Genomic DNA, 26,559 nt, shown 5'->3' with positions numbered 1-26,559 from the left:
AGCATCGCAACATCAGCTTTGAATAATCGCAAGAAGCATGGTGGCCTTTTTGTATTCATGGCACATTATTGGGCGGCGCGCCGATGAGGATATAGCGAAGAAAAGGGCCGCACGCAGTTGAGCTCGGCAATATCTGCTGAATCAGCTCGAGCTGACTCTCGTGTGCGCGCTCGCCAAGATTTGTGGAGGTCAATATCCAGGCGGTTTTACGCTTTGAGTCGAGGGCGTGGTCGCGAGATAAACGGCTCGAAAATGGAAATGCTCGAGTCGAGGCTCTCGCTCTTGCTGCTGTTTCTTTTTCTCTCCTTCGTAGAGGGGATTTCGATTAAAAACGAGCGCAGCTCCTATTTTTCCTTTCTTCAATGCGCAAGGTAGTCACCTATATGACCTTTACGCGCTTCAGAGACTGTAATTATAATTTGACGGAGACTACCTGCGATTTTACAATACATATCGCCCACCACACGGCCAATACTCTTCCTTCCGCGTCAAGTTCCGTCGCACCAATTTCGCGGCACCGATCGACTAGCGAAAGACTTTGTCGAATGTAAAATCGATATCGGAAAAGCTCCATCGGCTTTAATAATCAATCATTTGGAGGCTTTGCTGCAGGGCGCAGTCAAGTGCGCGCGCGACCAACAAGTAAAAGCCGAAGCACGCGAGCTAAGCAGAACGGATTCTCTACCAACAAAACGCTCGAGGGCTGCTCGTGCGCAACCCGTGCCGTCGTTCCTACCTACCACCACCGTCACTACTGCTTATGGGCCCCTCGCGACCGAGCTTTTGTTGGCTTTTTTATTTTTCAAGCGGTCCAAGTCATTTCAATCGTATCGCAGACGAGACTTGCTCACCTAGCACTGACGTCGTTATTGTTCACCGAACGGCATAGCATTCTCTTCGGTAATCAATTTCACTAAAAGATTTAGTAATTCCATGGAGCACTGATTACCCGTCAGTGAAATTCCAACGTTTCAACAGGGGATACTTCTGCGTCGTTCGCAAGCAACATTTACGACTACTGCCTCGCTGCCAGCTTTGACGAGCGAGCGTCTCGCCTGGTCCGCGTCTATTATGCAGCGCGGTGCTGTGAGCCAAAATGCTTGTTATTCGTTGGCCGAAAAATCGCCGGGCCGGAAGCACAGACTGCAGCCAACCGAAATCACTCGTGGCTCTTCTTCTTTGAAATCTCTCATCAGGCGAATGATGGAGGAGGTAATGCTGCGAGATGAAAGCACACGGTGAAGGTTTTAATCCGACTTATGGCTACGGGGAATTGGATTTCTTCCCTCGGTCTCTGTTTCGTCTCCGTCTTATAGGTCTTTGGCAATCCTTTTAACGATTTATTCGTTGACCATCACTTCACCAGTTACTTATACTTTTACACACGCAGAAAAGACGACGAATCCGTGCCGAGCAGTGTAATCGTCTCTTGGACCGCACGCGCTCTACACGTAAGCAGAGAGGTCGCATTCGACGTTACCTACCTGCTATATATCGCATTCACCAACCAAGTGAAAGTCCGTTGCAGAGGAACGACTCCTCGCGCTCCTTCGGCGATAAACACGTAAAACACGGATAATTTGCCCTTGCGATTCGGGTCAACCGACTGCTCGCGATCGTGGCACTCTACGCGATAACGAAGCAGCTGATTTGCTTCAGTGGAGAGGAAGAGAGTGAGTGCAATGCTGCTGCAACGTGATTTCAACGGGCCGATTCGTCCCGTCAACTATACAACTTGAACAATCAACAAATATTTGCGTTTGACGCGAGTCACGCGCGATGAACCTGTCATTTCCAAGTCGAACGAAAAAAAGCTTACTAGGATGACCGTAGGCTTGCGACGAGGTGTGCACCATTGGCGTACGTCTACTAAGCAAGCATGATGGAACACATATCTGTATAAGCCACACGCTCACCTTGGATTTGGGTGCCTATGTACTCGCAGCCTAAATAATGTGATTTGAAGTGCGACTGGGCAAAACTGCTTCTCTTTTTTCGGCGGCTTATTTACGGAAAAACGGAAATCTTGATAGGCTTGGGTTACCCACGCAGCGTAATGCACCGGAGTAATGGCAACTTGAGAACGGAGGAGGCTCTTGTTTTTGCGCAGGTGCGCATTTTTAACGGGCTATCCAAGTAGTTCGCCAATTGCCATGTAAATTGGGATTGTCTTGTTTAGTTGGCATACAGACGCCAAGCAAGACTTGCGCGATGATATGGATCTTGTTGAAAGTTCATAGCGCGGCATAATTAAATGTCAAAAATGAAATGTTCAACTTGCGCATCTAATTATCTCGTACCTCGTAAATTAGGGCGTTCCGAAAGGAGTATGAGCGAGTATATTAAGCAACTCTGAAAAAGAGGCAGAAAAAAAGCGGCACGTATGAAAAGACCTTCCGAAAGGAACTGAGTTGCGTTGCGTTGACTTTTAAATTGGTAAGCCGGCACCTCCCCGCACGGGCTTTAATGCAGCTTTGTGTCACGAGGTCACCCGAGAGCGCGAAGAAGCGCAGCTGATTTATCCGCGAACGACTAATGAATTTTGTCGAGCTGTGAAATTGGCTTTGAAATAAAAGAAAGAGCCTCTCAACCGCACAATCTGAGCTCTCGCAGTGCTCGCGCGTCACGAAAAAAGTTACACTTCAATTATTGCAATCACTCGCGCAAGGTAATACGATTATCGACTGAGCGGCAGCAGACGCGTGCCTTTAATTGATCTCGAGTCAAAGGAAGTGAAGGAGGCCAAGCCTTTGCAATTTAAATTTGGCTTTGTTATTAGCGACGGTGCGTTGATTTTGAAACGGCGCGGTGGCGCGGCAGTGGCACGGCGACGGCTGCTGCGCAGGCAATAATAAGAAGTACTCAGCCTGTCTGCGAGGCGAGGCAGAAGCTTTTCTCTTCTCTCTTCGAAAAATCGAAAAAAAGAAGAGGGTAGGGCAGAGGAGACGTTAATCGTCTCGGCGATGTAATTCGCTAGTAACTACCGTCCTTTCGGTTGGTCGGTAAAGTAATTAAACGACGTTACTACAAGAGGGACTCCACGGCAAAAATCAGTCCTTGTCTCGCCTCGTGCAATGAGTTTTAGCAAACCGCATATTTCGCCGAGGGTACATCCTGCCATGCCGTTGCATCGACTTGTTTTATTAGCCACGTCATTCTCCTTCAAAGCCTTGTTCTGTGCGTGTAGTACGTATTAGCTAATTGTTCCATCACGACTCGTTGGAGCAAAATCGAACGGTACTTGCTGAAAACCGAGGCTGCAATGAGTTTTTCAAATGCAGCAAGTTTATTGAAGTTCACGATTTCCGCCAGACACCAAAAAAGTACATTGGAATTAGGAAGTCGTTGGAGAAACAATGGCAGCAAGAAGAAGAAACGGGAGGAAGATGGATGCAGAGTGCAGCGGCGCGGATTAGCCGCCCTGAGACTTTTCTCTTAGTGCAAAAGCAGCGGACAGTGGCAGGTGGAAGGATCCAAGGATCTGTAATGGCTACAAAGGACGTAAATTGCCCGTGACGCTGCTGTCGCTGCGAGCTTCTCAGTATACTATATCTACGCGTGGCGACGCTCGTATACTTAGAGCTTCGGGGAAAGTGAATGATATTCTCGATGACAAATTTTTGTTATTCCTACTGCTGGAAGAATATCTTTGGCGGTAGCTAGAGAAAAACGGTATTAAATGCCAAAGAGCAACAGCGCCAAGTATTCTATTCACAGCTGTTTTCTGCTTGGGAGGGCGAGTAGCCAAGCCGAGAAAATTAGATGCAGTAACGGAAACGCATTTTCCACTTTATTCAAAACTCTGCTCGTCCTGCCTTTTGTTCTCATGGAGGTCGGCGAAGCAGCTTGTAAGTACTGTAAAGAATATGCGTCTTGACGCGTTTAACCGCACGAATCGAGGTGAAAATAATTGTTGTGCCCGTGTATCAATTCGCTGAGGGCATGTTTATTCAGCACGTGCTTCAATTTCAAATTGTCGACAAATCATAAAGCTCAGCGCGCAATTTGAGAGGCACACGGGATAAGGTGCAAAAATTAAAATGGATCATCGGTTGTTCCGACGAATTAGCTTTGCATTGCATGCATAAAGCGCATACTCCTCTGCATTCCGGAAGCTCGGATGTTCGAAGCATAACTAAGCATACTTGCGCTGCGTTCACGAGATTATAAAACTTTTGAATTGCTCTGCACCGGTGGGATTTATATACAGCCGCTCTTTTCGCCGAATGCATTTATCATAGCGTTATTTTTAATTGAGGTCTGTAGCAGCGAAGGATATAAGCAAAATATCGTTCAACAATGAACAACGAGAGGCAGAGAATAAAAATGAAAAATATGAAGCGAACACAAATACGTTTGGGCTCAAAAAACGGAAGTAGAGGAGGAGGAAGAGGAAGAAGAAACGGGCATATGCAAGTGACCGCCACATATATATAGGCAAGTCAGTCTTGTGCGAACGCGTAAGGCCCTTTGCAATTAGCGCGTTTGTGCATCCTGGCTGTCACTTGGTATTTCTGAACTGTACTATCGATTGGTTATTTATGCCGTTTTGTCGCTTTCATCATTGACAGCCAGTGACTTATTACAAGTCACTCGAATAGTACGTTATTGGTTTATTGCGTTCTTGCATTATTGATTTGTCGTTGCGTAATTAATAGATACCGCGAATAGTTCTCTTATTAATAAATGACAGCTTCGGCATGAATCGTCGGCTAGTGGCTGCTCTACAGTCTCAATTTATTTGCCTAATTTCAATTTTCTGCGTGGGCGTTAATGGAGAGAGGTTGCTTGTCTCTTCGGTCGCCCTTCCTTGTCGGGCTATGCTCTCGGCAGTAAAATCGCACGTCGATTAAATGTTATTGCTTGCGCAATAAAACTTCTGGCGATGTTCAGCCTCAGCCGAAAGTACAGAGCTGGGGATGTATTGTATTTTGTCTTGTCTCAATCGTGGACCCGGCTAACCCGGCTAACCCGGCTGACCGGCAGCTGGCGCAAAACAGTGGCGCAAAAGAGTCGCGCTTCTTTTCAGTTGTTCACTCTTTCACTGGCGCTGCCGGCCGACGGAAAAACGAAGAAGCAAGCTGGGAAACGACAAGGCCAAGTTGTGTGCATGTGATTGCGAATAGAGCAGCAGCGTTCGATCGCGTGTTTCTGCTGTATACGTGTGGCCGGGGCAGCAAATCTCATGCAAATTCTGGCGCGCGAGCGAGGCTCTTTTCCCTTCAATCAAGTGCTCGCGCCTGCGTCTCGTGCTGCTCTGTTTTGTCGGATCGTCGTCGCGCAGTCTGTAATTTCTTGGGTACCGTGCGCCTATAGTGTAAGCGTGACTCCATTTTCCTCGGGCAATCTGGAATCCAGTCGGTAGCAGTCCTCGCCTCTCTCGCGGCTGACTGCCTAATAAAATCACTCGGACCGAGGCTCGCACGATGCTCAATATTCTTCATTCGAAGCCGAACAATCGAGTGGCAACTCGTAGAAACATAAAATAGAAGAAACATCAGACGCGCATACTGGCAGCTAAGACTGCCTCTACCGCTTTTTAATGGTTTTCGAAGGATCGAGCGCAGAGTAGCCGTGAACTTGAAAAGCTCACAGAGTGCTTGCAAGATCTACGGCGAGATGCAGATGAGAGAAGGTTAGCACGCTTTGTTACGTCTCTGTACGACGAGGGGTTTGGGAGGCTTGCGATTCGATCGCAAGATTGGCGTCCGCGCGCGCGCGCGCGCGCAAGGAGGGAAAAGCCAGGCAGGTCTTATCGCTGGCCGTGGCTGTGGAGCGCGGCTCAGGAGACATCTGAAAGGAGCCGAGATTGAAAGTGCGGCAGAGAACTGGCGCGAAAAAGACACGGGCAATTAGTCAGGGCCGCGTGCGGGCTGAGAAAAGTGCGATTGGCCGCGCCAACGTCGTCTCTCCACTTTTTCTCCTCTTTTTATCACGAAAATTACATTTAGTTGGAATAACAGATAAGACTGCGCGCTCTGCTCGGTTTCTCCACGACGATTCGCTAACTGTAAATCTCTCTGCCGAGAATGCAAATGGCCGTGCGCGCACGCAGTTTACCTTAGCACGCAGAAAAATGAGCGCGACGCTGAAGATAGAAAAAAAACTGCGAAAGCTGCCTCTGCCTATAGGCTAATGCGCTTGCCGAGTCTGCGAGGCAAGAAGGCCGCTAGACAATCCTCAGTGGGCTGTGCCGGCTATACATAATTAACGTACTTGAGCGATCGCCACGGGTTAAATCGGCCCAGCGAGCGAGTTATACTGGCTAGGTAGGAGCAGCGAAGGGCGGGAGCAGAGGGAGGATGAGAAAAAGAAGAAGAAACGAGAGCAGTGCGTTGAGCACGGTAATTGCCGATCTTCCGACCGATACGCCGCTGCGAGAGTCCTCGACGCGCGCGCGCGCACGCAGCTTCGGGCCAGTATTACTAACGACACCGAGCATCCTGCGTCCACGCAAATATAGCAATGGCCCCTTTACGCTCATTACCTGCCGGCTTGGATAATCGCTGTACGCGCGGTGTGTGCAGAGCTGCGCTCGCTGCGCGCTGTTTGTCCGCTAGTTCTTTATGACACCTGGTCCTCCTTGTTGGTATGCTGCGATGAATCCAGCAAGTTTCGAGCGCGATCGACAAGTCCGCCCGACCTACCGGCGATTCTGCGTATTTTAACGATAAGACGCTGACGGCGGCCAAGGCCGCGGCCAAAACGTCCGGGACGACGGCTCCCAATTCAAAGTCAAATCTCGAATGCCATTGCACTTTAGCTTGTCTGCGAGTAAACGATACAATAGTAGAATAACAGTGCAATGACTAATGGCGAAATATTAGGTCCAATGGCTTGCGCGACTGGGCTGACGCCGAAGGCTCGCGTGCGATGACACACACTTGAGTCGGTCGATGCGTCGATGCGTAACCAGATACAATACGCAAGATTGATCGATCGACAATGAAATCGAATAAATCGCAATGCGATTGGAAAATTCGATCAACCTTTTTACTCGTGTGCTTGAAAAACGTTTGGTACAATCGTACAGCGAAGAACGGTGTCTATTTTATTTGAAGCATGCCATGCGCATACTTTCGTAGCCTGCAGTGTCCAAGTATCTAGCCCGAGGTAAAATGCTATAACGAGAACGACAAGCACGTCCACTGTATGTATATGTAGATATGCACGAGAGGGAGCAAGACGACGCAGATGGGGAAATGGAGATAATGGAAGAGTGGAAGACTGATTGACTGATTGATCGGGCGAGAGTGCGCTCGCGCGATGAATCGATCAATTCGTTGCATTTCATTTTATCCGCATCCCCTCGCCTCATCCGATCTACACGCACGCTCACTCTACATCACGCCAATTTGCATTCTCTTTTTTGCTCAAATTATAGCGTTTAGCTGACGATCGAGATCGGCTCCATTAAAATGTACGAATGCTAATTCAAATTTACACGAAGTGGCTTACGTTTTCGAAATAGAAACTTGTCATCCTTCGTCCATCGGTGCTCATGGCTGCGCTACTAAAGAACTGTCTGTCATCGATCCTTTTCCCTCGCGCCTACAACCAAAAAAGTAATAAATGAAATTAGATCTACAAGAAGGCCTGGCGCAAAAGAGTGCAAAAAGTGAGTGTATATCGGAGCCGCCTCAAGTTGTCCGTGCGCTGGCACGAGGATGCTTGGTAGGAAAGGTGATCCGTAAGTTTCTTGCCGAGACAGCCGCCGCCGCCGCCGCCACCGCCGCGATTTCTTCGACGTGTATAATTTCATTCGTGGCGGTTGATGGTGGCTGCAGTGATGGTGGTAGCATCCGGTGACTGGCGACGACGATCTATCGCGTGTGTAACAAGTAGTAGTCGCTCTCACACTCTTGGCAATTTTTCCTAATTGGCAATCTTGCCCTTCGCTCGATGATCAAGGCTCGAGCACCTTTTCTTTCGTGCCTATAGGTATACACCGCCGCTCTAATGCATCAACATAATTTAAAACAATTTAAAAGTTTAAAACAATTGTCGTCAGAGCTTACAAAACCCTTCCCTCTTTTTCCAAAATCATCATTTTACTTGCATCAGAAAAATGCTATACAGTTACTTTACAGCTTTAATCTTATGTGGATATAGAAAATAAGCACGTTTCACAAGAGAACATCTCGCTTATTAACGGTATGTGTGCGAGTGCACCCTTGGACAATCAACATCGCAAAGGGATTCTAGGCTATGACTGCGGAATCATGTCAGCCTACATAATTAGCAACAATTAGTAAAAATTTTAAAAAGTTTGCATACCTGATTATCGTAATTTTTGTTGGATGCAATAAAGGAGAATAGAATGGTGACGAAGCAGAGTCGAAGAGAGAGTGGGGAAGGCTGTGTGTTCAGACTTACGAGTATACAATTGCCACTTGATGGGCAGTCAGTGTATAAGTAGCAAACAGTTTTTTGTGCGTTTAATATTATTTTTAAATGATCATATCGATCAATCTATGCAAAGTTATTGATTTGTTTTTCGTTTATGAAAAACAATCGTTTTTTTGTGTCCTTCCTTTTCACCTGAGGCGGTTCGAACTACTATACGTTGGTGTTTTGTTCGCTGACCTAGTATAAAACATTTTATAGATAATTGAGGTATTATTCATATCCTGCGCGATGCCGTTATTTTTGTCGTGGAACATATGTGGAGCAATGTATACTGATGAGAGTGACCAGCAAATTTACAGGTAATTTCTTTTGCCACGGTGAAATTTTGTAAAATGTCATTATCGATTCGCTTAATAGTCGCGAGTAAGATTTAGTATTAATAAATCGATGCGCTAATAAAGTGTTTGTTACTTTGGCGACAGTTTATGTGCAAGCAGACACATAGTTACACGCGCTAAGACTTAGGGAATATTCCACTATAAGTGAGGAACGAGCATCCGACCACTGAACCACTGATGCTCGCAAAAGCCATAAAATCTATATTAAAAATAAGCTACATTTTTGAAAACGTCTTACAAACATTGCAGTAACTCGGTACACACGATAAAATATCACAGATTTAAAAATATAAAATTTACGACAAGTGCAAGTTTGTTCAGTCGGAATCGGCACATGTAAACGCATTACAAATAAAAGCCTAGAGTACCATTGCACTGTATGTTTCGAGTAGTGTATATTAATGAAGGCTGCACTTGGACGCAACTGACAAAGAATAAAAATGGCAGAGAGATACGAAGGTTGTGTAGGAATCGGTCTCTTGACAAGCTCCAGTTGTGCTGATTACGGGAATCAAGTAGAATTAGATTTAAAAGTAGGGGGCGTAAAGATAAAAAAAAGAAAGAAAGGCGCGGAGCGACTTAACGACTTTAATTAAACACTCTCCGAAAGAACGAGGCTCATGTTGCACTATACTTATATATACACCGCAATGGCAATCGAGAGAGGCGGACTTTTCCCAGTTCACATGCCAAGTGCATCCCCGTGTCAATCAGTGCACGAGGCACGTACAAAAAGGAAAGACGAGGGTGGGAATGAGCGGTCGCTGCGTTGCGTCAGGACATTGGTCGAGAATGAGACTAAATCGATATGTGATTGAAATTGATAGCCTAGATTCGCGCGCTGTACACTTTCATTCCGAAAAAGTTGAACGTGTGATTCGCACAATCCTTGTGAAAGATTTATTTTCTTGATTTCAATTGTCAACTGCATAGAAATAACCCAGAATATCCGACCAAAATATACACAGCATTGTACGCGATTCTCTGCAACGATAAATTGACCTTATGTACGTATGGTAAGAGTCACGTGTCGAGAGCGTAATACAATGGCCCACGTGTATACTCAGTAATTTAGCCAAAGCTGTCGAGGAGGTCCCCATTATATTCAAGTCCAAGCACGCACCCGCTTCGGCCACCAGTTGAAAAAAAAGCAGAAAGAAACGAGGACGCGAGGGAAGCCTTGCCATGAAGGGGAGAAACATTAAGTCGCACGCTTTTGCTTTCCCACGCAACTACCCTTGTTGTTGTTACGTATATGTACACGATTGCTCCATTTCGGCAACTTGCCATTATTTCTGCGAGAAATCTTTGTTTCTATTCATTATTGATTCGCGAATAAGATTCATTAGGTTCGCATCGCTTCCGTATACTTGCATTAGAAATTTTTAACAAATTCATAATGGTGACTTCATTTTGTGATATTTTAGTTAAAAATAAGTAACAATAAAAACGTGCACAAGCGTGAGGTATGTCGCGCCGAGTTGTGACGATAAAATCGTCAAGTTTGTATGTTTTATCATATAACGCTAATTAAGTTCAAACTGTACTCGTAAATTTCATGTTTGAAGGGTGGGGTTTACGAGAGAACGTTGTATGTTCAGTTTATGCAAAAAAGGAGTAAAAAGGAAGATACGTTGCTAGGGTGTTTACTTTACAAGCAGCAAGAACTCGTACATGTGACGTTCCAGGAAGAATCCTAACAGCCTGTTCCCATCTACTGACGCGTACATTGATTGCGTTATAGTCGTGCTGGCGCTACAGCGCCTACACTCGAAACATCGTCATAAGGAAAGAGTTTAGGAATTTGAGCGTCCATAAAAGTCCCTTTTTGAGTGCATTTATTAGTGGGACTAGGTTTCCTGGAGCAAATAAAGACTTATTGCAAGTTAAAAAATGAAAACGATACATATTAAGCGGATATCGTTTGATGTGTTACAGATGGTTTTGTCACTTCGACGACGACAATTACGTGAATGTGCCAAGACTGCTGAAGCTGCTGGACAATTACAATCCCCGTGAGGATTGGTACCTCGGCAGGCCGTCGATACCAACTCCGCTGGAGATCAATCGGCAAACTGCTGATTCTTCAAAGCGATCGGTGAGCTCTTCCCTTTGAATCGGCCTTCTTTTTTGGCGTCCTCCGCAGACACTCGATGTTTTTGCTTTTTCCTCGGTACCGCTTCAATCGCTTAATTGTGGACACGAGTCGAGCTCGCAGGCGCGCTGACCCTTGCCTCCTTATTGCGCGTACGCGGTACAACGAAAGTCGATGAGTTAAGAAAAATTCTACGCTGATTGGCATGTTAGTGGGCTGGTCTTGGACGAGCTTATCGTCTGCGACCATCGGGCGTATTGTACGGATCATCGATCGCATTCCTGAAACGCGGATTCTCTTGCGTCTCGCAGGCGCTTGCCATTGTACCAATTGCCAAATGCCGAGAGTCATCCGTTAATTAACATAATTTCTGATCAGATCCTGGTTAATTCGAGCGTGTAGGTGGCATTAAGTGATCGCAGTCGACGCCCGCATCGTTTAAGCTTAACAAACATTTATTAACAAAGCATATATTTCGATAATTTTCATTCAGCTGCATATTTACCCGATACGTGTGGTCGTACGAAGCAGCGGTCAGTGACCACAGAGCGCTTCCCGTGAAAACGACTCGATGACAGTTTGATGCCTCGATATTGCATCGGAAATTACTGTGGGATTACGCTAATGCTCAACGACCGCCGTAGCGGCGAGTGCGGCTGTGGCATATAACGGACATTACCTTCGGACGACGATGATCCTACAAATGCGTAACTCGTCCTGTCCTTGCGCTCACTGCGTACATACTCATCGTCGTCGTCGTCGTCGTCGTCGTTTATTTCCGTACGTCGATTGTTTGCACGCACAAAGTTATCGGTACGCGACGCAGAAAGCACGAGCACCTACGTAAATTAACACTTGCGAAGATGTCATAGTGACAGACTCTATGATTCAGCATTCTTCGTTCACACGGCGCAGTTGCTGTCGTAGCCATGAATTCGATAAGAAAAATATCCCACTGTTTGGCGTAGATATTGCAGAGAAAAGGAAATAGTTTCGTGCACACTGTCTGTCTTATGCGCGAGGGTGCATTTAAGGGATTTCGAATGACTGAACAACGAGAAGTTTACCTGGAAATGTTGCACGAAACGCACAGCTTCAAAGAATGACTGTTCGTTCGTTATGCGCGTTTTATAAAGTCAGAACGCTCGGTCCAATTAAAAACTGCTAGCCGCGAAAAAAATTCAATTCCAGACGCATAATATCTCATAGCGCGCACCAGCCTGCCCCTCGCTAAAACGAAGCACATTAAAACGACGTTGCGAATGGTGCGCAGCTGCCGAGCGCGAGGTGTTTTGCGCGAAAAACGGCCGTTCCGCGCGTTGTTATCGCTGCGTTTACTGTCCGCAATAGTTGCTGCTCCGCTGCTCTTTTACAGGCCTCTGCCAGCACACGTATTTTTCATAAACGCCTCGTGCTTGAAAATCCATCAGCCTTCGAACGTCGTTCTTTCTCGCAAGGTCGCGTCACGCCTCGCCACGTACGAGCACCGTTGCTCGAGTTCAGTTGCCCCGCGATGCACGTGTGCGCACGTGCACTATATACCTGGCTTATTCTATATGCTGTATTATTTTCAAACTGTCGTTCGAACAAATTTCAGCGGATTCACGTAGCAGAATTATTAAATTTAACGTTCATTTTTTGATTTACGTTATGAAAATAAATGTAAAAATAAATTGGTCGTCGTAAGTCAAATGACGATGAATTTGTACTAGAAATTAGGAAATTTCAACTTTCATCGAGTACTTGATAATAAAAATCTCTTTTATTCAATGAACCAGTCGCGAATGCCGTAATCACTCTTCATTAATACGATATACGAGAAATCGACAAGCATTAAATCACTACATGATGTAAGATTCTTATATGCATGTGTGTCACGTGGCGCAGTGGATTTGAAGAGCAGTACCCTAGCAGCCGATAAGGTTTTGCTGGCAAAGCAATAAATCACAACGAAAAGCTGGACACGGCAATAGCCATACAGCTATATGGCTATATGCATGTACGTATAGCCACGCGTGCTGCTGCTGTTGCTGCTGCTGCTGCTGCTGCTTATCAGCCGTGCAAATCTGCGAGCTCACGGTCTAAGGAATCGTTGTAGAGCGACCACGGCAAGCTCTACTCCTCCCTTTCATCCTATCGCTCGGATATTTTATAATATGGAGGAAGCTAGGGGCTAGAGGGCAATTTAATGTTCGTTATACTATGTGGCTATCTTTGACGGTTATCGGCCTTCGTACCTTGCCATGTGTTGTTCGCAATACACGTACGTGCACATGCGGAACGATCATCTCACCGCGACCAAGAAAACTCATATGCATTTTAGATCCTTGTCGTGTGTAGAGGCAAAGCAACGACTAGTCGGACGAACCGTCAGACAACCGAGTGCGTAAGTCCGACATCGACAAAGACCTACATATTGATAGGTCTTTCGACAAGAGGTTCTCGAGTTACACTTGCTTCACCGGGATTCTTTCAATTTCCTTGATGGCCTCCCCGTGCCTATGCAAGTTTGCACCTACTTTGCGTAAAACAGTCTGCAAAGAGTACTCGCTGGCGGATAATCGGTAATAAGCTTCTAGTTTACTGGTATGCACTTATGTGCTTTGCCATTTCAAGTCACTTTAACTTACGAAAAAAACAAAGAACTACATGCGGTGCGGCATATTTCGGTTTTATCTTTGCCAGAGCAGGCGCGGCTCAGTGAAAACGGTTAGTCATTAGATTCTGGAATATGACGGCAAGTATTTTCCTGCTATGTTTACGACGGTGCGATAAGTTTTCGGCAAGAACGCCTTGTATTACGTTTAATTAATTTACGACGCGTCAGATTATAGGTAACCTGTTTTCTTGTCTTATTTTCCGTTTCGAAGCTACACCTCCTTTGTGGCGTAAAACACATAAAGTACGACCGAAACAAATTAGGAAGGAGAAATTCTTTGGTGTAAATATATATCTGCGATATTTAACAAGTTTTTCAGATGCGTGCAAACAATTAGATTCGCGCTGAATTGCGGTGGTTTCAATCGCACACGATACCCATTATATCATTGGCGCTCGCGCACCCCGCTGACAGCTGACTGCTGCATCACCACCACCACCGTCACCATCGCTAGCGCCATGTGTGTGTGTGTGTAGTCGATTGCGCGAACGCGATAGCAATTGCGAGTGAGCCCAGCCTGACGTGAAAATGACCGTCGATCATTCAACTGCCATTTATCTGGATTCTCATACTAGAGTGCTTTTTCTGCTTTTACTTGCGACGACGGCCCCGCAGTGCAATAGCTCTTCGATATTCTCCTTTTTTTATTGCTTATCGAATACTTTGTCTTATTTGATTTTTTGCGCACCTGTACTTGCTATTCCTGCAGGGTGGTTTTTTACGCAGTGTGTTGTGATTAATTACAACTGCTTGTCAACTGAAAGTGCACAGTGACTAGTTTTTGTCGTCTTATAACACATTTTTTATTCTCGAATGACGATAATTTATTACGTCAGGTGTTGATCAATTGGAATAAAATACTTGTAAATTTCGCAAATACGATCTTGCTATTCAATAACGTCACATCTCCAGATATCAAGAAAGTACACTAAGCTGATGTAATTTTGAAAAATTATTGCCGTTAATTATTGCTGCTGGCATAGGTGTAAAAGTCGCTTAATTCGCTTACTCCGGAACGTCCGTGTATCTAGCAATTATCAAGATCGACAAAAATGTTCACCGATGCAGCCCGAGGGAGAGAGAAAGAGCACTTTAACGGCACCTCGCTCGCTAATTGTCGACTACTTGCTCTCCCACGTCGTCGACGACGACAAGGCTTCCGCGAGGCTCTTGTAACACTTTTTCGTAATGGCCGCGCAGCTGGCATAATTGTCACTCTATAATGATTGCGAGCCAAGCTACGTGACTTAGCTTCAAATTCATACGAGTAACACGTTGTCATATGACTAGGTTATTTGTCTTTTGACAGTGTTTCGTGGATTTTTGAACCAATCGATTTAGACATTTCTCCTAATCGCTTTGCTCGTGGGGAAAGCTTATTCGAGGGTAAATTGAATGGGACAAACGGAAATAAAAATAAAAATATTGAAATGTTGGACTGTGAGAAAGCTTTAGTTGCCGTTAGTTACTCGCCGAAATGCAACCATCTTTTCACTTTGAAGATCTCCACAAGAAAGAATCATTAATGGTCGAAAATTTATCGAACGATATGATTGCACGAAAATCCCGTTGCGTCGATGAAGGCGGGCCGTTCGCTGGCTCGTTAAAATAGCACAAGAAGGAGAGAACTCGACGGAAAGAGGATTAAAATAGAAGCGAGAGCGTTGTTAGACGTCTGGAATCCTTTAATTTGGCCGCCTTTGCGGACGCGGTAGCTGAGCCGAGGCCAAAGTCGATACTGAGTTTTTTTCGGTCAAGGAAGCGAAGAGAGAAAAAAGCCCGGGCCGGGGTCCGAAAAAATACTGTTGGTATTATAAGCCGAACAGAAGGACACGAGACGCCTGTTGCCAAAACGATAACCTTAACGTCCAGGCGATAAAATTGATTGCAATCATATTCCGATTGCGCGTTCGAGAAAAAGCTCTTTCGTAGCATTAATTTGCTTGCGCGAGACTGAAGCGCAAACGCTTTCTCATCCGTCTCAATCTCTCAGCATGGGCGCCGAGTCGGAAAGAAGCAAAGAACACAAGGAGGGAGACAGGAATAATCGAGAATGAGAGATATATATTCAAAGTGCAGGAATGCGCGACATATGGCGCGCATCCGCCTGACCGCAGAGTGCGATTTTCTCTCGTCTACGAGAAAGGAAAAAAAGGAGGCAGCCTTCAGAAATAAACCGATGAAAAAAGAATGAATCGAGCAGAGCCGCAAATTAAAACGAGTAGCGCGCGACCCTCACTCTCCCTCTCTCTCTCTCTCGCTCTCCCTCTCTTTCTCTCTCTCTCCTACTTTTAATATATCAAAAGAGAAGAGACTGGAAGGATATGTACAGGCTTTTTTTCTTTCTGCCACTAAGCGGTCTCGCTTCTGATTCATACGATTCGATACATCTTCGGGCACAGACTAAGTTTTACCGTTTTGGCCTGAAACCCCGACTACACGCGCCGACAATTTTATTTTCAGTAAATGCATGCGATCGTTATACGTCCAAGCCGCATCAGCATCAATTTTACGAAAATGAGAAAACTCAAAAAAATCAAAGATCGCGTGCTCGCGCGTCCGGTGTAAGTCTGCGGTTTGTCAGGAATCCGTGGAAGAAGGGAAAAAGCCGACGCCACCACCATGACACGGGATACATATCCGTCTGGCGGCGCGATGCGATGCGGAAAATTGGATTTCTGCGCTTCTCTTCGCGGATTATTCGCGCTAACAGCTATATAGCGCTGCTATTAATTTCGCACGCGCACACATATACGCTGTCCATGTGGAAAAAAATGTTGGTTTTGAGAGAGAGAGAAAGAGGCTCCGCCTGCGGATTATACCTCCATTTCGCCGAAATACTTGTTCGTCGCGAGTTATGGCTATCTCTTGTCTGTAATGGACCTTTTGTTTTATATTACGCGACGGATTATACACGTTCGAAAACAAGATACTGACAGTTTCCAAATTGAAAAATAAAAGAAAAAAAGATAGCGATGACGTAGGTTTAGGAGAATGTCGGATAATAGCAGAGCCAATGATTAGCTCTGTGGGTTGGCAACAAATTGAGAAGAATCAATTATTCATCTTTAGCGAAATATATCAAAATTTATGCCTCTAATCTCTCGGCGTATTTAAATTGAACTTCTCTCATGCCTGTTGCTTTTGCTTCTCTTGTTCGGCCTTCTTTCACCTGAAAATAATCGAAACAGCTGAAACCCTAATTCCTAATCGGTTTTTCAAGCCCACGTGTCATCTTGATAATAGCGTCGCAAATTTATGAGTTCTAAAAAAAGAACGTACAAATGGATTAGCAGATAGTTCGTATGCAGCTGACGAGGGTATGTGTTGCTTAGCTATCGTTTCCTACGCAATGCTCGCTTCCTGTGTTCGACGAGGCACGAGTGAGCCTGTCGTGACGTACGTCTCCTCAAGGAGAGGTGTAATTTTCTCTCACGTAGTTTCGACATGTAGGCAAGCGATATTCCAATTTTCTTTTTCTTTATTTTTCAATATTTTAATTCTCCGTGCTCGAAGGCGAACTTGCATTTCCCGTAATTTTAAGCCCCTCAAAGACCACCTAATTGCTTCGAAAACTTTCTTGAGAGACATTAAATATATAACAAGGGCATAAAGCCGACTCTCTCTCTCCCTCTGGCTTTTTATTGCTTTCGAATCGTATGTATATAATAAGAGCGACGTTCGAGAAAGGAAAAAAAAGTTTTTAATTTCTTTTAATGGCTTTCAAATGCAACCTCGCTTCAATGTATTTCGTTTCGCGCAGGCTTTTTATCTGATTCGATTTTTTGCTGCAAATTGCCGGTTTGAACTTTATCATTGAGTTTGTCGAGGGCAACAAATACATAATGAGCTTCCGATGACTGGGAAGTTTTTAATTGCAAACTTTTTAATCTACAATTTGATGTTCAATCTCTGTGGAATAAGCCAAGAACAAGAGGAGAGTTACGTGATTGCGCGGCAGCCGAGGATATGTCGGGATCAGTAGTAACAGACAGCCTGGCAGTCAGTAAGAAGGTGCAATTATATAGGTAGGTAAGTGTATAGGTATGGGCGCGGTGTATAACGGCTACAGTGGAGAAGCTATATATATATATATATATATATATCAGGCGCACGTCCATTAGGTGCTTCGATATTATTATGATAGCGGCAGGGATGCATGTGCGAGAGATCTTATCCGTCTTAGCACCGCAAAAGCCGCACGAAAAACCGTACGTACGTCTTTCGCGTGATTTCTCAGCTTCTCCACTACGTGCCTTCGCGTCAAACTGCATTGCACCTTTGCAACTAAATAATTATTTTTATGGATTTGATGTTTTGAGTTTCGGAAGCGATGCCAGTAGATGCCACTGTCGCCGCGACGTGTCTTTGTTATCTTGGTTATAGATTGGAAAGTAAGCCTTATAATTTTCGTCGAATGCATTTTATAGCCCACGGTTTGATGCGCATGCTCTTAAAATTCATATCTCAGTGCTTTTAGGTAGCCTCATTAAGCATTTCTCGGAAACAATGGTGCCGTACTTGAAAATTTTTTTTCATTGTTTGGTGCATGGCACAACAGTGAAAGACTACCAACTGAGTTTTTCCAAGATTTCATCGAATATTCATCCTTTGTTTTTCAATTGAGGAGATGTCGATTGGCGTCAGAGATTTTTGGCCAAGTCTAAAGAGCGCTCCTAAAAATCGTCCTAAAAAAAAAGAAAATTTGAGCGTACGAAAGTAGGTAGGTAGCCAAGGAGGTGGTCGACGCTAACGACCCGCGCGACGAGAGTTTACATCCCTCGCGTTAATTGCAACCAAAGGCGTCGAGCCGTCTCGACTGGCGCACACATCGTTCGCGCTCTTCGCGAAGATCGTTGTTAATCGATGTAACACTTGACGACACGTCCATTTAGCGGAAACAATCGACATGCTCATTCCAGAGTGAAGAAGAAAAACATCCTCGAGCGCTGAGGCATGCACGGCAAAAGCTCGCGTATGCAGACAAACTGGCGACACTCTGGCGCGGGTGCTTGTCTCGGATAAATTGGATAAGTGGCCGCACCGATCTTTTTACCTCGCCATCTATCTTTCTCTCCTCTGCACCTCTGCGCTTCTGCGCCTCTACGCCGCTTCTTTCCCATTCTCTCTATCGCTGAGGAAAATCGATTTCTTCTACGTACTAACGCGAGCGGCGCTGATTTAAATCGGTTGGCCATCCATTTATCTCGCGTTCGCTATCGATTTTCCACAAAAAAAAATATAGCAACGAAGGCGCGACGACAGCTACGACCGCGGCTACGACGACGCATAATCGCACACGATAGGAGAAGAGAGAATCTTGCTTTCCTATCTTCTCGGCTGCTCTATCTTATCTTGCCGGGATCAGGGATCAAGCGCCCTTTTTTGCTCGAGTTCAAGAGCCACGTGCATCCTCCTCTTGTACGTTTGCCTCGATGAATTATCGGACGCATCAGGTGACTTTCGAAAAATCACTTCTCTTAAAATTCATTGTTAAAGCGTAAGTGTGAACTGCTCGTTGCCTAGAAAAGCCCAGTCGGTTCATCTTTTGCTGACGTCGCGCTATATATTTTTATGCACAGTGAGATGCAAAAGTACAGTTGGAGCCGTACGATTAAGCGCGTGACAAGGTTGATCGTTAGCATGAGGTTGTAAGATTTTTTCCAGTGAAAGTTATTAATTTGTTGTATCGAGCCTGGCGGTGTAAAAATTGACCGCGAAAGCAAGAGAACGCAAGCGAAGGAGGTGGGGATGCTTATCTGCTGCTGCCGTGGCGGCAGCCTCGGAAGAATTCAGCTCTCTCCCTCTCTCCCCCTGCGTTGCTCGCGCTTTATTTAAATTGTTGCAGTCCCTTGTATCTTATAAATGCAGGATATTTGGTTGGCGTGTATAGTGGTGTGTACGAGCATAATATGAGATGCATGCGAAATGCATGGATGCTCGGAGAATGATTTAAGAGCTGGATAACGATCTCGAGGGAGAGAGGGAGAGAGGGATTGAGTTTCGGTTTTTGCTCGTCCCTTTAACTCCGGGCCGCGCAGAGATTAACGAAAAAAATGGCGAGCCGAGCTACCACCACACAGAGCACGGAAAAATAATTAAAAAAAAGCGCTTTTTGATTTACGCAAATATCCTCGGTAATGAGACTGGCCTGCGAGCATAGGGCTGGCAAATAAAATTTTTCACTTTAATTATACCGACTACCTGAATATCGCCGCCTCGCCGCCGAGTTTTATTATCGCGGCCAAAGAGAGCTGCATTCACGCATTTGCTGGGTTTTTTATTTGTGCCTAATTAAAGCACGCTTGATTTTCATTGCCGCGTCTTGCTGATGCTATCGCCATCGCTTTGGATATGATTTACTCGCAGGTGCGTTAAAGCTTGGGATCGTGCGTGCTTCAATTGTAACGTTTTAATCGCAGAGGCTGAGACGCACGGCAGCAGCGATGATTTACCGTTCGGATCGAGCCTCGTTATAAACTTGCAGCCGTAAAGAAGCTTGAACAATGGCTGCGCCTGGATAAAATTCCACGAGCGCCATGCGCTGGCACACACTGGCGGCTGCAACGAGCCCCGGAGAATCGGCAATATTTGTCCGGCAATATGTTAATACGCAGTAATAAAGAAGAAAAAGTAACGCAAGGGGAGACAGCGGCAGCAGCGGCAGCAGCGGCAGCAGCGGCAGCAGCGGCAGCAGCGGCAGCAGCAGCAGTAGCAGGAAACACGCTGCCCCATCATCCGCCAAACCAGAGGAAGCGTGTAAAAGGGCGCCCGAGCTCTCTCGTATTTTGATGTACACGCGAGATAGGCTTTTGCTTCTGCTGCTGCTCGCAGATAAGCATCTTCTTGATAAAACCAAGCGCAAAAATGAGCCAGCCCAGCGGGGCAGAGGCGAGAACGAATCGAGATCGTTGCCGCGGGATCGAATGAAATTCTTATGCGACATCAAGCATAAAAACGCTCGCTTTTTCGAGGCAACTGCTCCAATAGTGCCTTACACTTTGGCAGGCGATGCTTAGTTTGTCTCTAACCGCAATAGCACACCACGAGAGGTCCGTAACAGCGCGCATCGCAGCAATTCCAAGCTAATAACGAAGCCAACCACAGAATAGCTCACACATTACACGAAGAAAAGAGGGAACAAATACGTGGCTGCTCACCGCGCCGTGCGAGCAAATCAGAAGCAGCATTTGAATAGGCTCATGGTTTTCGTGAGCAAAGGTAGTCAACGGAAGGCTTCGACCCGCTATAAAGGACATTTTCGGAACAATCAGACGATGAAAATAAGCAAATCCTCGCGAACCTCGTGACGATGTGGCTCGATCGGCGCTACAACAGCAGCCGAGCTAGCCCGAGCCTGTAATGACAGGCGTGAAGTCTTGATCGACGCACTCCCGCGGAATTGATATAAGAGGACGATCCAGACCGCAGCAATCAGTCAGCAATCGTTTGGAATGCTGTTGGTTTTTCCACAATATTGTCCTTGCGATTGTCCTTGCGATCGAAGGAACGAAGAGAGCGCCGTGATTCGTTATCTGGCGCGTCCAATTGAATGTCGAGCGCAAGAGGGAAAAAGAGGAAGCATACCGATAACGGGCCTGGTGCATAATACGCGCCCAAGCCCACGCGGGAGTGTGAGACGCTGCTACCGATTGCCCGCCGAGATAACAAACTCGGGGATCTCCGAGCAGTTACATTCCTAAGCTGGCGGGGCGCGCGCGCGCGTACGACGCTCGCTCTCTTGGCAGTGCGAGCCTATTTTTCCTTTTCCATCGTATCACGGACTAAGACTAGTGCTCTCGGCTAATCTGCAACGTGGCAAAGTGAATCGTCCGGCAAGATGGATGCTCGGATCGATCAACTGAAAAAACAAGTTGCTCGTCGGCGATCAAGCGAAACCGACAAAATTTATAACACGCCGCGCAGGTCGTTATAACCCGCTCTTGTTAAAATTCCAGCGGGCTCGCTGCCGATGGCCCATAAAAACCAGAGGGAGAAAGAAAACTCGTATGTGCAACTATACAGTCAATCATTAGCGAGTCACACACAGGAAAATCGACTGACGTGCTCGTCCGCGCACGTGCTCTTTCTCTTATCGCACCTTCTGGTCTCATAATTAAAACGAGTCCCCGTGGCTTATCGCTCTCTTCTCATCGCGACGCAGCTTCCCAATAAACGCCGGTGCAGCAACCACGTCTCTCGCTCGTCTACATCTTCGGAGCGGGTTATTTCATTAGTGCTCCCTTTCATTTTCGTTCGCGTTCTTTTTTGCCCTCGGTACAAAGCCCCAAAGAGCTTACAGGTTGCAGCTTTAATGATGCCTGCTTATCCCGCTCTTCGATCTTTTTGCCCTTGATTGACCCGCGTTACTGAATTATGTTCATAGCTCTTCTCCTTTATTTTCCCTTCATCTCCAACTCGAAATATTTCAAGCAGGTCCGTGTGTCTTTAATCATCGCTAACTAGTAGGTGGTTATCTTGTAGGCTACCGCGGAGTGTACGTTGTGCTTCCTCTCGCGTGCACTCGTAAAGTAGCAGACCCGCGCGGCTATACAAAACTTATACACGCGCCAAAAAGAAAAAGGAACCTAGCTATATTTACTCCGACTCTTGGCTATCGAGATCTTGGCTCGGTTCATTAGTCCTTTGATGTAGCACCGTAGCCACCCACTCTCTTAGCGCGCTAGAGCACCCTGACGTTTATTGCGACCGCGACGCGACGACCACTCGCAGACACTCGATACCAACTGAAACTTTGTTGGCGGTCGCTTCGGGATGTTCAAGGCTGGCGAAAACGCCTGAATTTATCGCTGCAGCACGAGTGCGAGAATCGCGTGCGATCCTCGCATTAAAACGTTTGGGCGTAAACTGCCCTCTGCTGCGATCGCGGGAGGTTTGAAATTACCACTGGGATTCCGTTATCTCGAGCAATTTGTTTATTGTCGTGCGCACGCATCTACTAGCTCGTATGTCCGCAAATGAGTTTTCTGCTGAATTCGCGTTTTCGCGCGCGAAACTCCGGCAAGCTTCCCGAACGTGCGTCGAGCAGATCACGTGCAGCTTCGCGACGCAGCTTGTCGTCGTCATCTCGAAAACAAGGATAAGCAACGCAAATCCTCCCACGAAGCGTTGTTGCCGTGTTCGAGAGTAGCCGAGAGAGCCAAGGACCGCAGATTTCTCGTCTTGCCGAAAGAAGAAAAGCTGCGCGATAGCTGTCGTTGAAAGCTGTGCACACCGCGCAAGTCGCTTTGCGGTCCATTAAGAGCGCGCTGCTCGCCTTCAACGTGCCGAGCTACCTCATCTCTACCCAGTTGCTAACGAGCAGCATCCAATTGGTGGTTATGTTTGAACTCGCTGACCAATGCCGACAATAGACTCCCGAACGAAAAATGAAAAAATGCCGATACAATCTTGCAGCAGGTCAAGACGTCCACAGTGGGCTGCGCGTGCTGTCTACGCATCGATGCAGCCAGTGAGCGCTATAGCTGCCGTCGCCAGGGCGTGCGCGTCCCCGCAGACACTATCAGTGTAAATACGAGAGAGGAGAGAGCTGCTCTTGCACGAACGGTAGAGCGCCCGTAAAATCTGAGGCGCGCGGCCACTTAAAAACCGTTAAGCCAAAAGGAGGAGGAGGCAGAACCGCGAAGGGACACTGTACGCTAGCGCTTCAGCAGCTTTGCATTCTCTCTACGCGTATAATTCATCGTATTTAAAGCCGTGCACTGCTCCTCTTGTTCCTCTTCTGCTTTGCTCGCTCTTGTTTCCTTTTGTTCTTTTCCTTTCGTTCGCTTCCAGGAGCTCCGAGAGCATTATGCTTTATGATTGGTACCGATAAACTGGCTAAATGGACAACATCTACCCTGCGCGAGTTTCGTTCGCCGAACCTTTTTGCCTTCAGCTTCAATTCATGTTTGCCGTTTCTCTACACTGTGTGTACTTTCGATTGGAAATGTCTTTGCAAAAGTGCTTTCCATGCGCGTTCCAATTAATTCTATAGATTTAGCAAATGGAATTTTAATAAAAGTCACTAACTAAGTTCTTTCGTTAAGTCCGAACATTATCCAATCCTCTTCTGACAGCAGTCAATTTCCTCTTCGGACCTCTTACAAGAACATCGTTTTCATTGTTTTTATTCATTTGCTTAAACAGTTCATTTCATCCAGAAATAACGAATATTTCTAAATAACGAAAATCCTATTGCATCAAGACGACTTTTGAGTATTCTCATTTTGTGTATATCATCGTTCATTCGGTGTTTAGCGTCACGGAAATTTCGTCATTCATCGACAGATTTGATAAGCGACGTTAGTTGCAAGCACAATAAAATACATTCGGTTCGTAACTAATCCTACGCATAGCGCAATGTGTACGAAAAGGCCCCTGCTCGCGCGTCCGTTGCTGCACAGAGTAGGCGCACAGTTGGTATCGATTGCCGGATCGATCAATTCCGCCGACGCTCGCTTTGATCGATCGTTTAATCGTAGCACCAGCTCCCACGCACACACCCATAGCTGCGTTTTCATTTGGATCTCACCGGCAGATACAATCGATTGCGCGCTAACTAATTTCTCAATTCTCTCGCGGCAGTTTATTGTAGTTGAGTGTGGTACACTTGTACGCGGACTGACAAAAATCAATGAGGCGTGAAATTTTATTGATGATTCGTTAACTAACGGATATTGAATTATAAATTTATACTTTTACTCGAGTAGCTCGAGCCGACTTTTCGGCAACTATTCGGCTGCCATCGATCATCGATATGTCTTCAGATTATTTCAGATATGTCTGACTCTCTTTTTGTCCCGATGCATCTGCGTGATTGTTTTATCCACTTGAATTTTTCACGTGTGACACATCAAAACGCTTCTTTCGAATCATCCCATCCGTTTTCGTTTCCACTCCACGACCGCCGCCTGTACATCAGTTCTTTATCTTCGTGTATCAAAAATTTTACATTGCAATCTGAATTTACAAAAAGTTGTCGTTGTAAACTGTCAGTAAAGAGATCAGTGCTTTAGATTTTCCGGTTGGCATTTTACCTTGATCGATTGCGAACAGACGAAATATATGTGCAAGCGATACGACACAATGTGATTTTAAGACGAAGACTGATCTCTTTCTTTTTTTAATTATAGGATACCGAATTAAGCAGTCATTTATTTATTTGATCCCCAGCTAGATACTTTACAAGCACTTGGTTTAACGCACGCGAATAATGTTTTCATACAGAAATACAACGATGAAGTATGTACGTTTGATCGTCGAAATTGGTCATGGCAATTAAGCGATATACGATAAAACGTAGTGATGGTCATGAAGAAGAAATAGTAGGAGAGAAGAAGAGGATGAAGAAGAAGAAGAAGAAGAGGAGGAAGAAGAGCCATTAGTCGGCAAAAACATTCATCACTCTCGCGCTTGCATCGCAAATCGATCTCTGGACTCTCGTCGCGGGCGTGTGCGCGCAAGCGGCACAAGAAAAGAAAGAACTAAAGCCCCGGGGCCCATTAACGAAAATTAATTGAGCGGCTACCCCCTCCTGCGCAGTCGTAACATAAATTGCAGGCTGGCTCGCTCGCGCCAAAAAGCTTAAAGCGTGTCCGAGTGAGAATGAAGGAAATAAGGAAGAGCGTTATAAGCCTTCATGGTGGCTGTGTGTATATATGTCTCTATGTATATGTATATGTTGTAGTATATATGTATATATCGTAATAAGCAATCTGGCGTTTTGTCTGTTACAGCAGAAGGTCCGATTCTGGTTCGCCACGGGTGGCGCCGGTTTCTGCATCAGCAGGGCGCTCGCGCTCAAAATGATACCAGTGGCTGGGTGAGTTGTTTTTGCGGAGCATCTTGCTCTTATTTTTACTATCATTCTCCTTCTCGTGTCTGCAGTGTGTGCAGCGTGTGTCGCGCCAGACACAAGCTAACTTTTCCGAGGCTTCTTCGCGTCTGCGCCCCCCTACTGTCAGACACTCATTTCTTATATCTACCCTTTTCTCACTGACTTCATTCTCTCTCCTACGACTTTAATGCTTCTGCATGTTAAATTTCCATTTGGCATATCTTGACAAATATGTGTGGCGCACCCCGCCAACACACCGACCGCATCACCACCTCCCATTCTTCCTACTTCATTATATCTTCACGTTCATTATCTTTTTCTTTTATTTTAATGCTAGTTCTTAGAAACTGATGATTTCATTTGTTTAATTAGATGCCTTGCCAGAACAGATATACGTATAAGCCCATGTACTCTGCATTTTAGCATACTATTTAAGCTTTTCCTTTCATTTCCTAACACATCTATTATGCTCAATGTCCAAAAATAACAATGTCATTATTAGTGAAACGTTGCTTGCTCTCAAGTTAACATTAAGACACAAGTTTTCAATTAGTCCCGTAGTACTTACAAATTTCTAACGGGATCGTGTAATTTCAAAATGTGTAACTGTACATTTTCATTTTACTCGCGTTCTACATTGCCAATGTTTTAGAGATAGTTAGTGCTAAGTAGTTTCGTAATTACTAAGCGAGATTTTCTGAAGTTTCATAAAGAAAAGATTGAACTATAAGAGTAAGAAAATCGTAGTATTTATAACATTGACAAGAAGAACAAGTCGATACGTATTTATTATTTACTGGCATTTAATGCATGAAGGAAAACTGTAATGTTCACGTCGCGGCACTGTACATTGACAAATGAATTTCGCGTCGACGTTAATAATGAAGAGTCACACCCTCTTGTAGCAAAAGTTGCATGATGTGTGTGAGTGCGCGCGCGCATGCGTGTGTCAATTATAATTGTAATTACCGACAGCTTGGTTGGCTGACGTATGTGTCATAAATAAACAGAGAAAGAGCGAAGGTGAGTGTGCTCGAGAAAAAGCCATTTGGTCATCGTCGCAAATGGCGATCTAGTGGTAGTGACCCATTTGACGAGTTTAACCGAACGCACACATCGACACGAGGAAACGTTTGTACAAGAAGGTAGCCGCCTCCACGCTGCCGCTACTTGTCTTTTTTAATGTCCTTAAACACTCTTGATCTTGACGCTCCTCTTT

At 45.6% G+C, this 26,559-nt stretch overlaps 1 protein-coding gene across 2 annotated transcripts in view; it reads left to right on the top strand.

Annotated features, from left to right (window-relative positions):
- Positions 1-26,559, top strand: part of LOC131667642 (fringe glycosyltransferase) — a 60,937-nt gene that overhangs the window by 21,412 nt on the left and 12,966 nt on the right. Inside the window, exons 5-6 of one of the 2 annotated variants that reach the window (XM_058941206.1) lie at positions 10,686-10,845; positions 25,243-25,325. In XM_058941206.1, the coding sequence (XP_058797189.1) occupies positions 10,686-10,845; positions 25,243-25,325 (243 nt within the window). Of the gene's footprint in view, positions 1-10,685; positions 10,846-25,239; positions 25,326-26,559 lie in introns of both variants that reach the window. The other variant, XM_058941205.1, reaches the window with a different exon arrangement.

The sequence above is a fragment of the Phymastichus coffea genome, unplaced genomic scaffold (assembly GCF_024137745.1).
Source record: "Phymastichus coffea isolate CEN01 unplaced genomic scaffold, Cenicafe_Pcof_1.1 PCOF00069, whole genome shotgun sequence".
Classification (NCBI taxonomy): domain Eukaryota; kingdom Metazoa; phylum Arthropoda; class Insecta; order Hymenoptera; family Eulophidae; genus Phymastichus; species Phymastichus coffea.
This window is presented reverse-complemented; position numbering and strand designations above follow the sequence as displayed.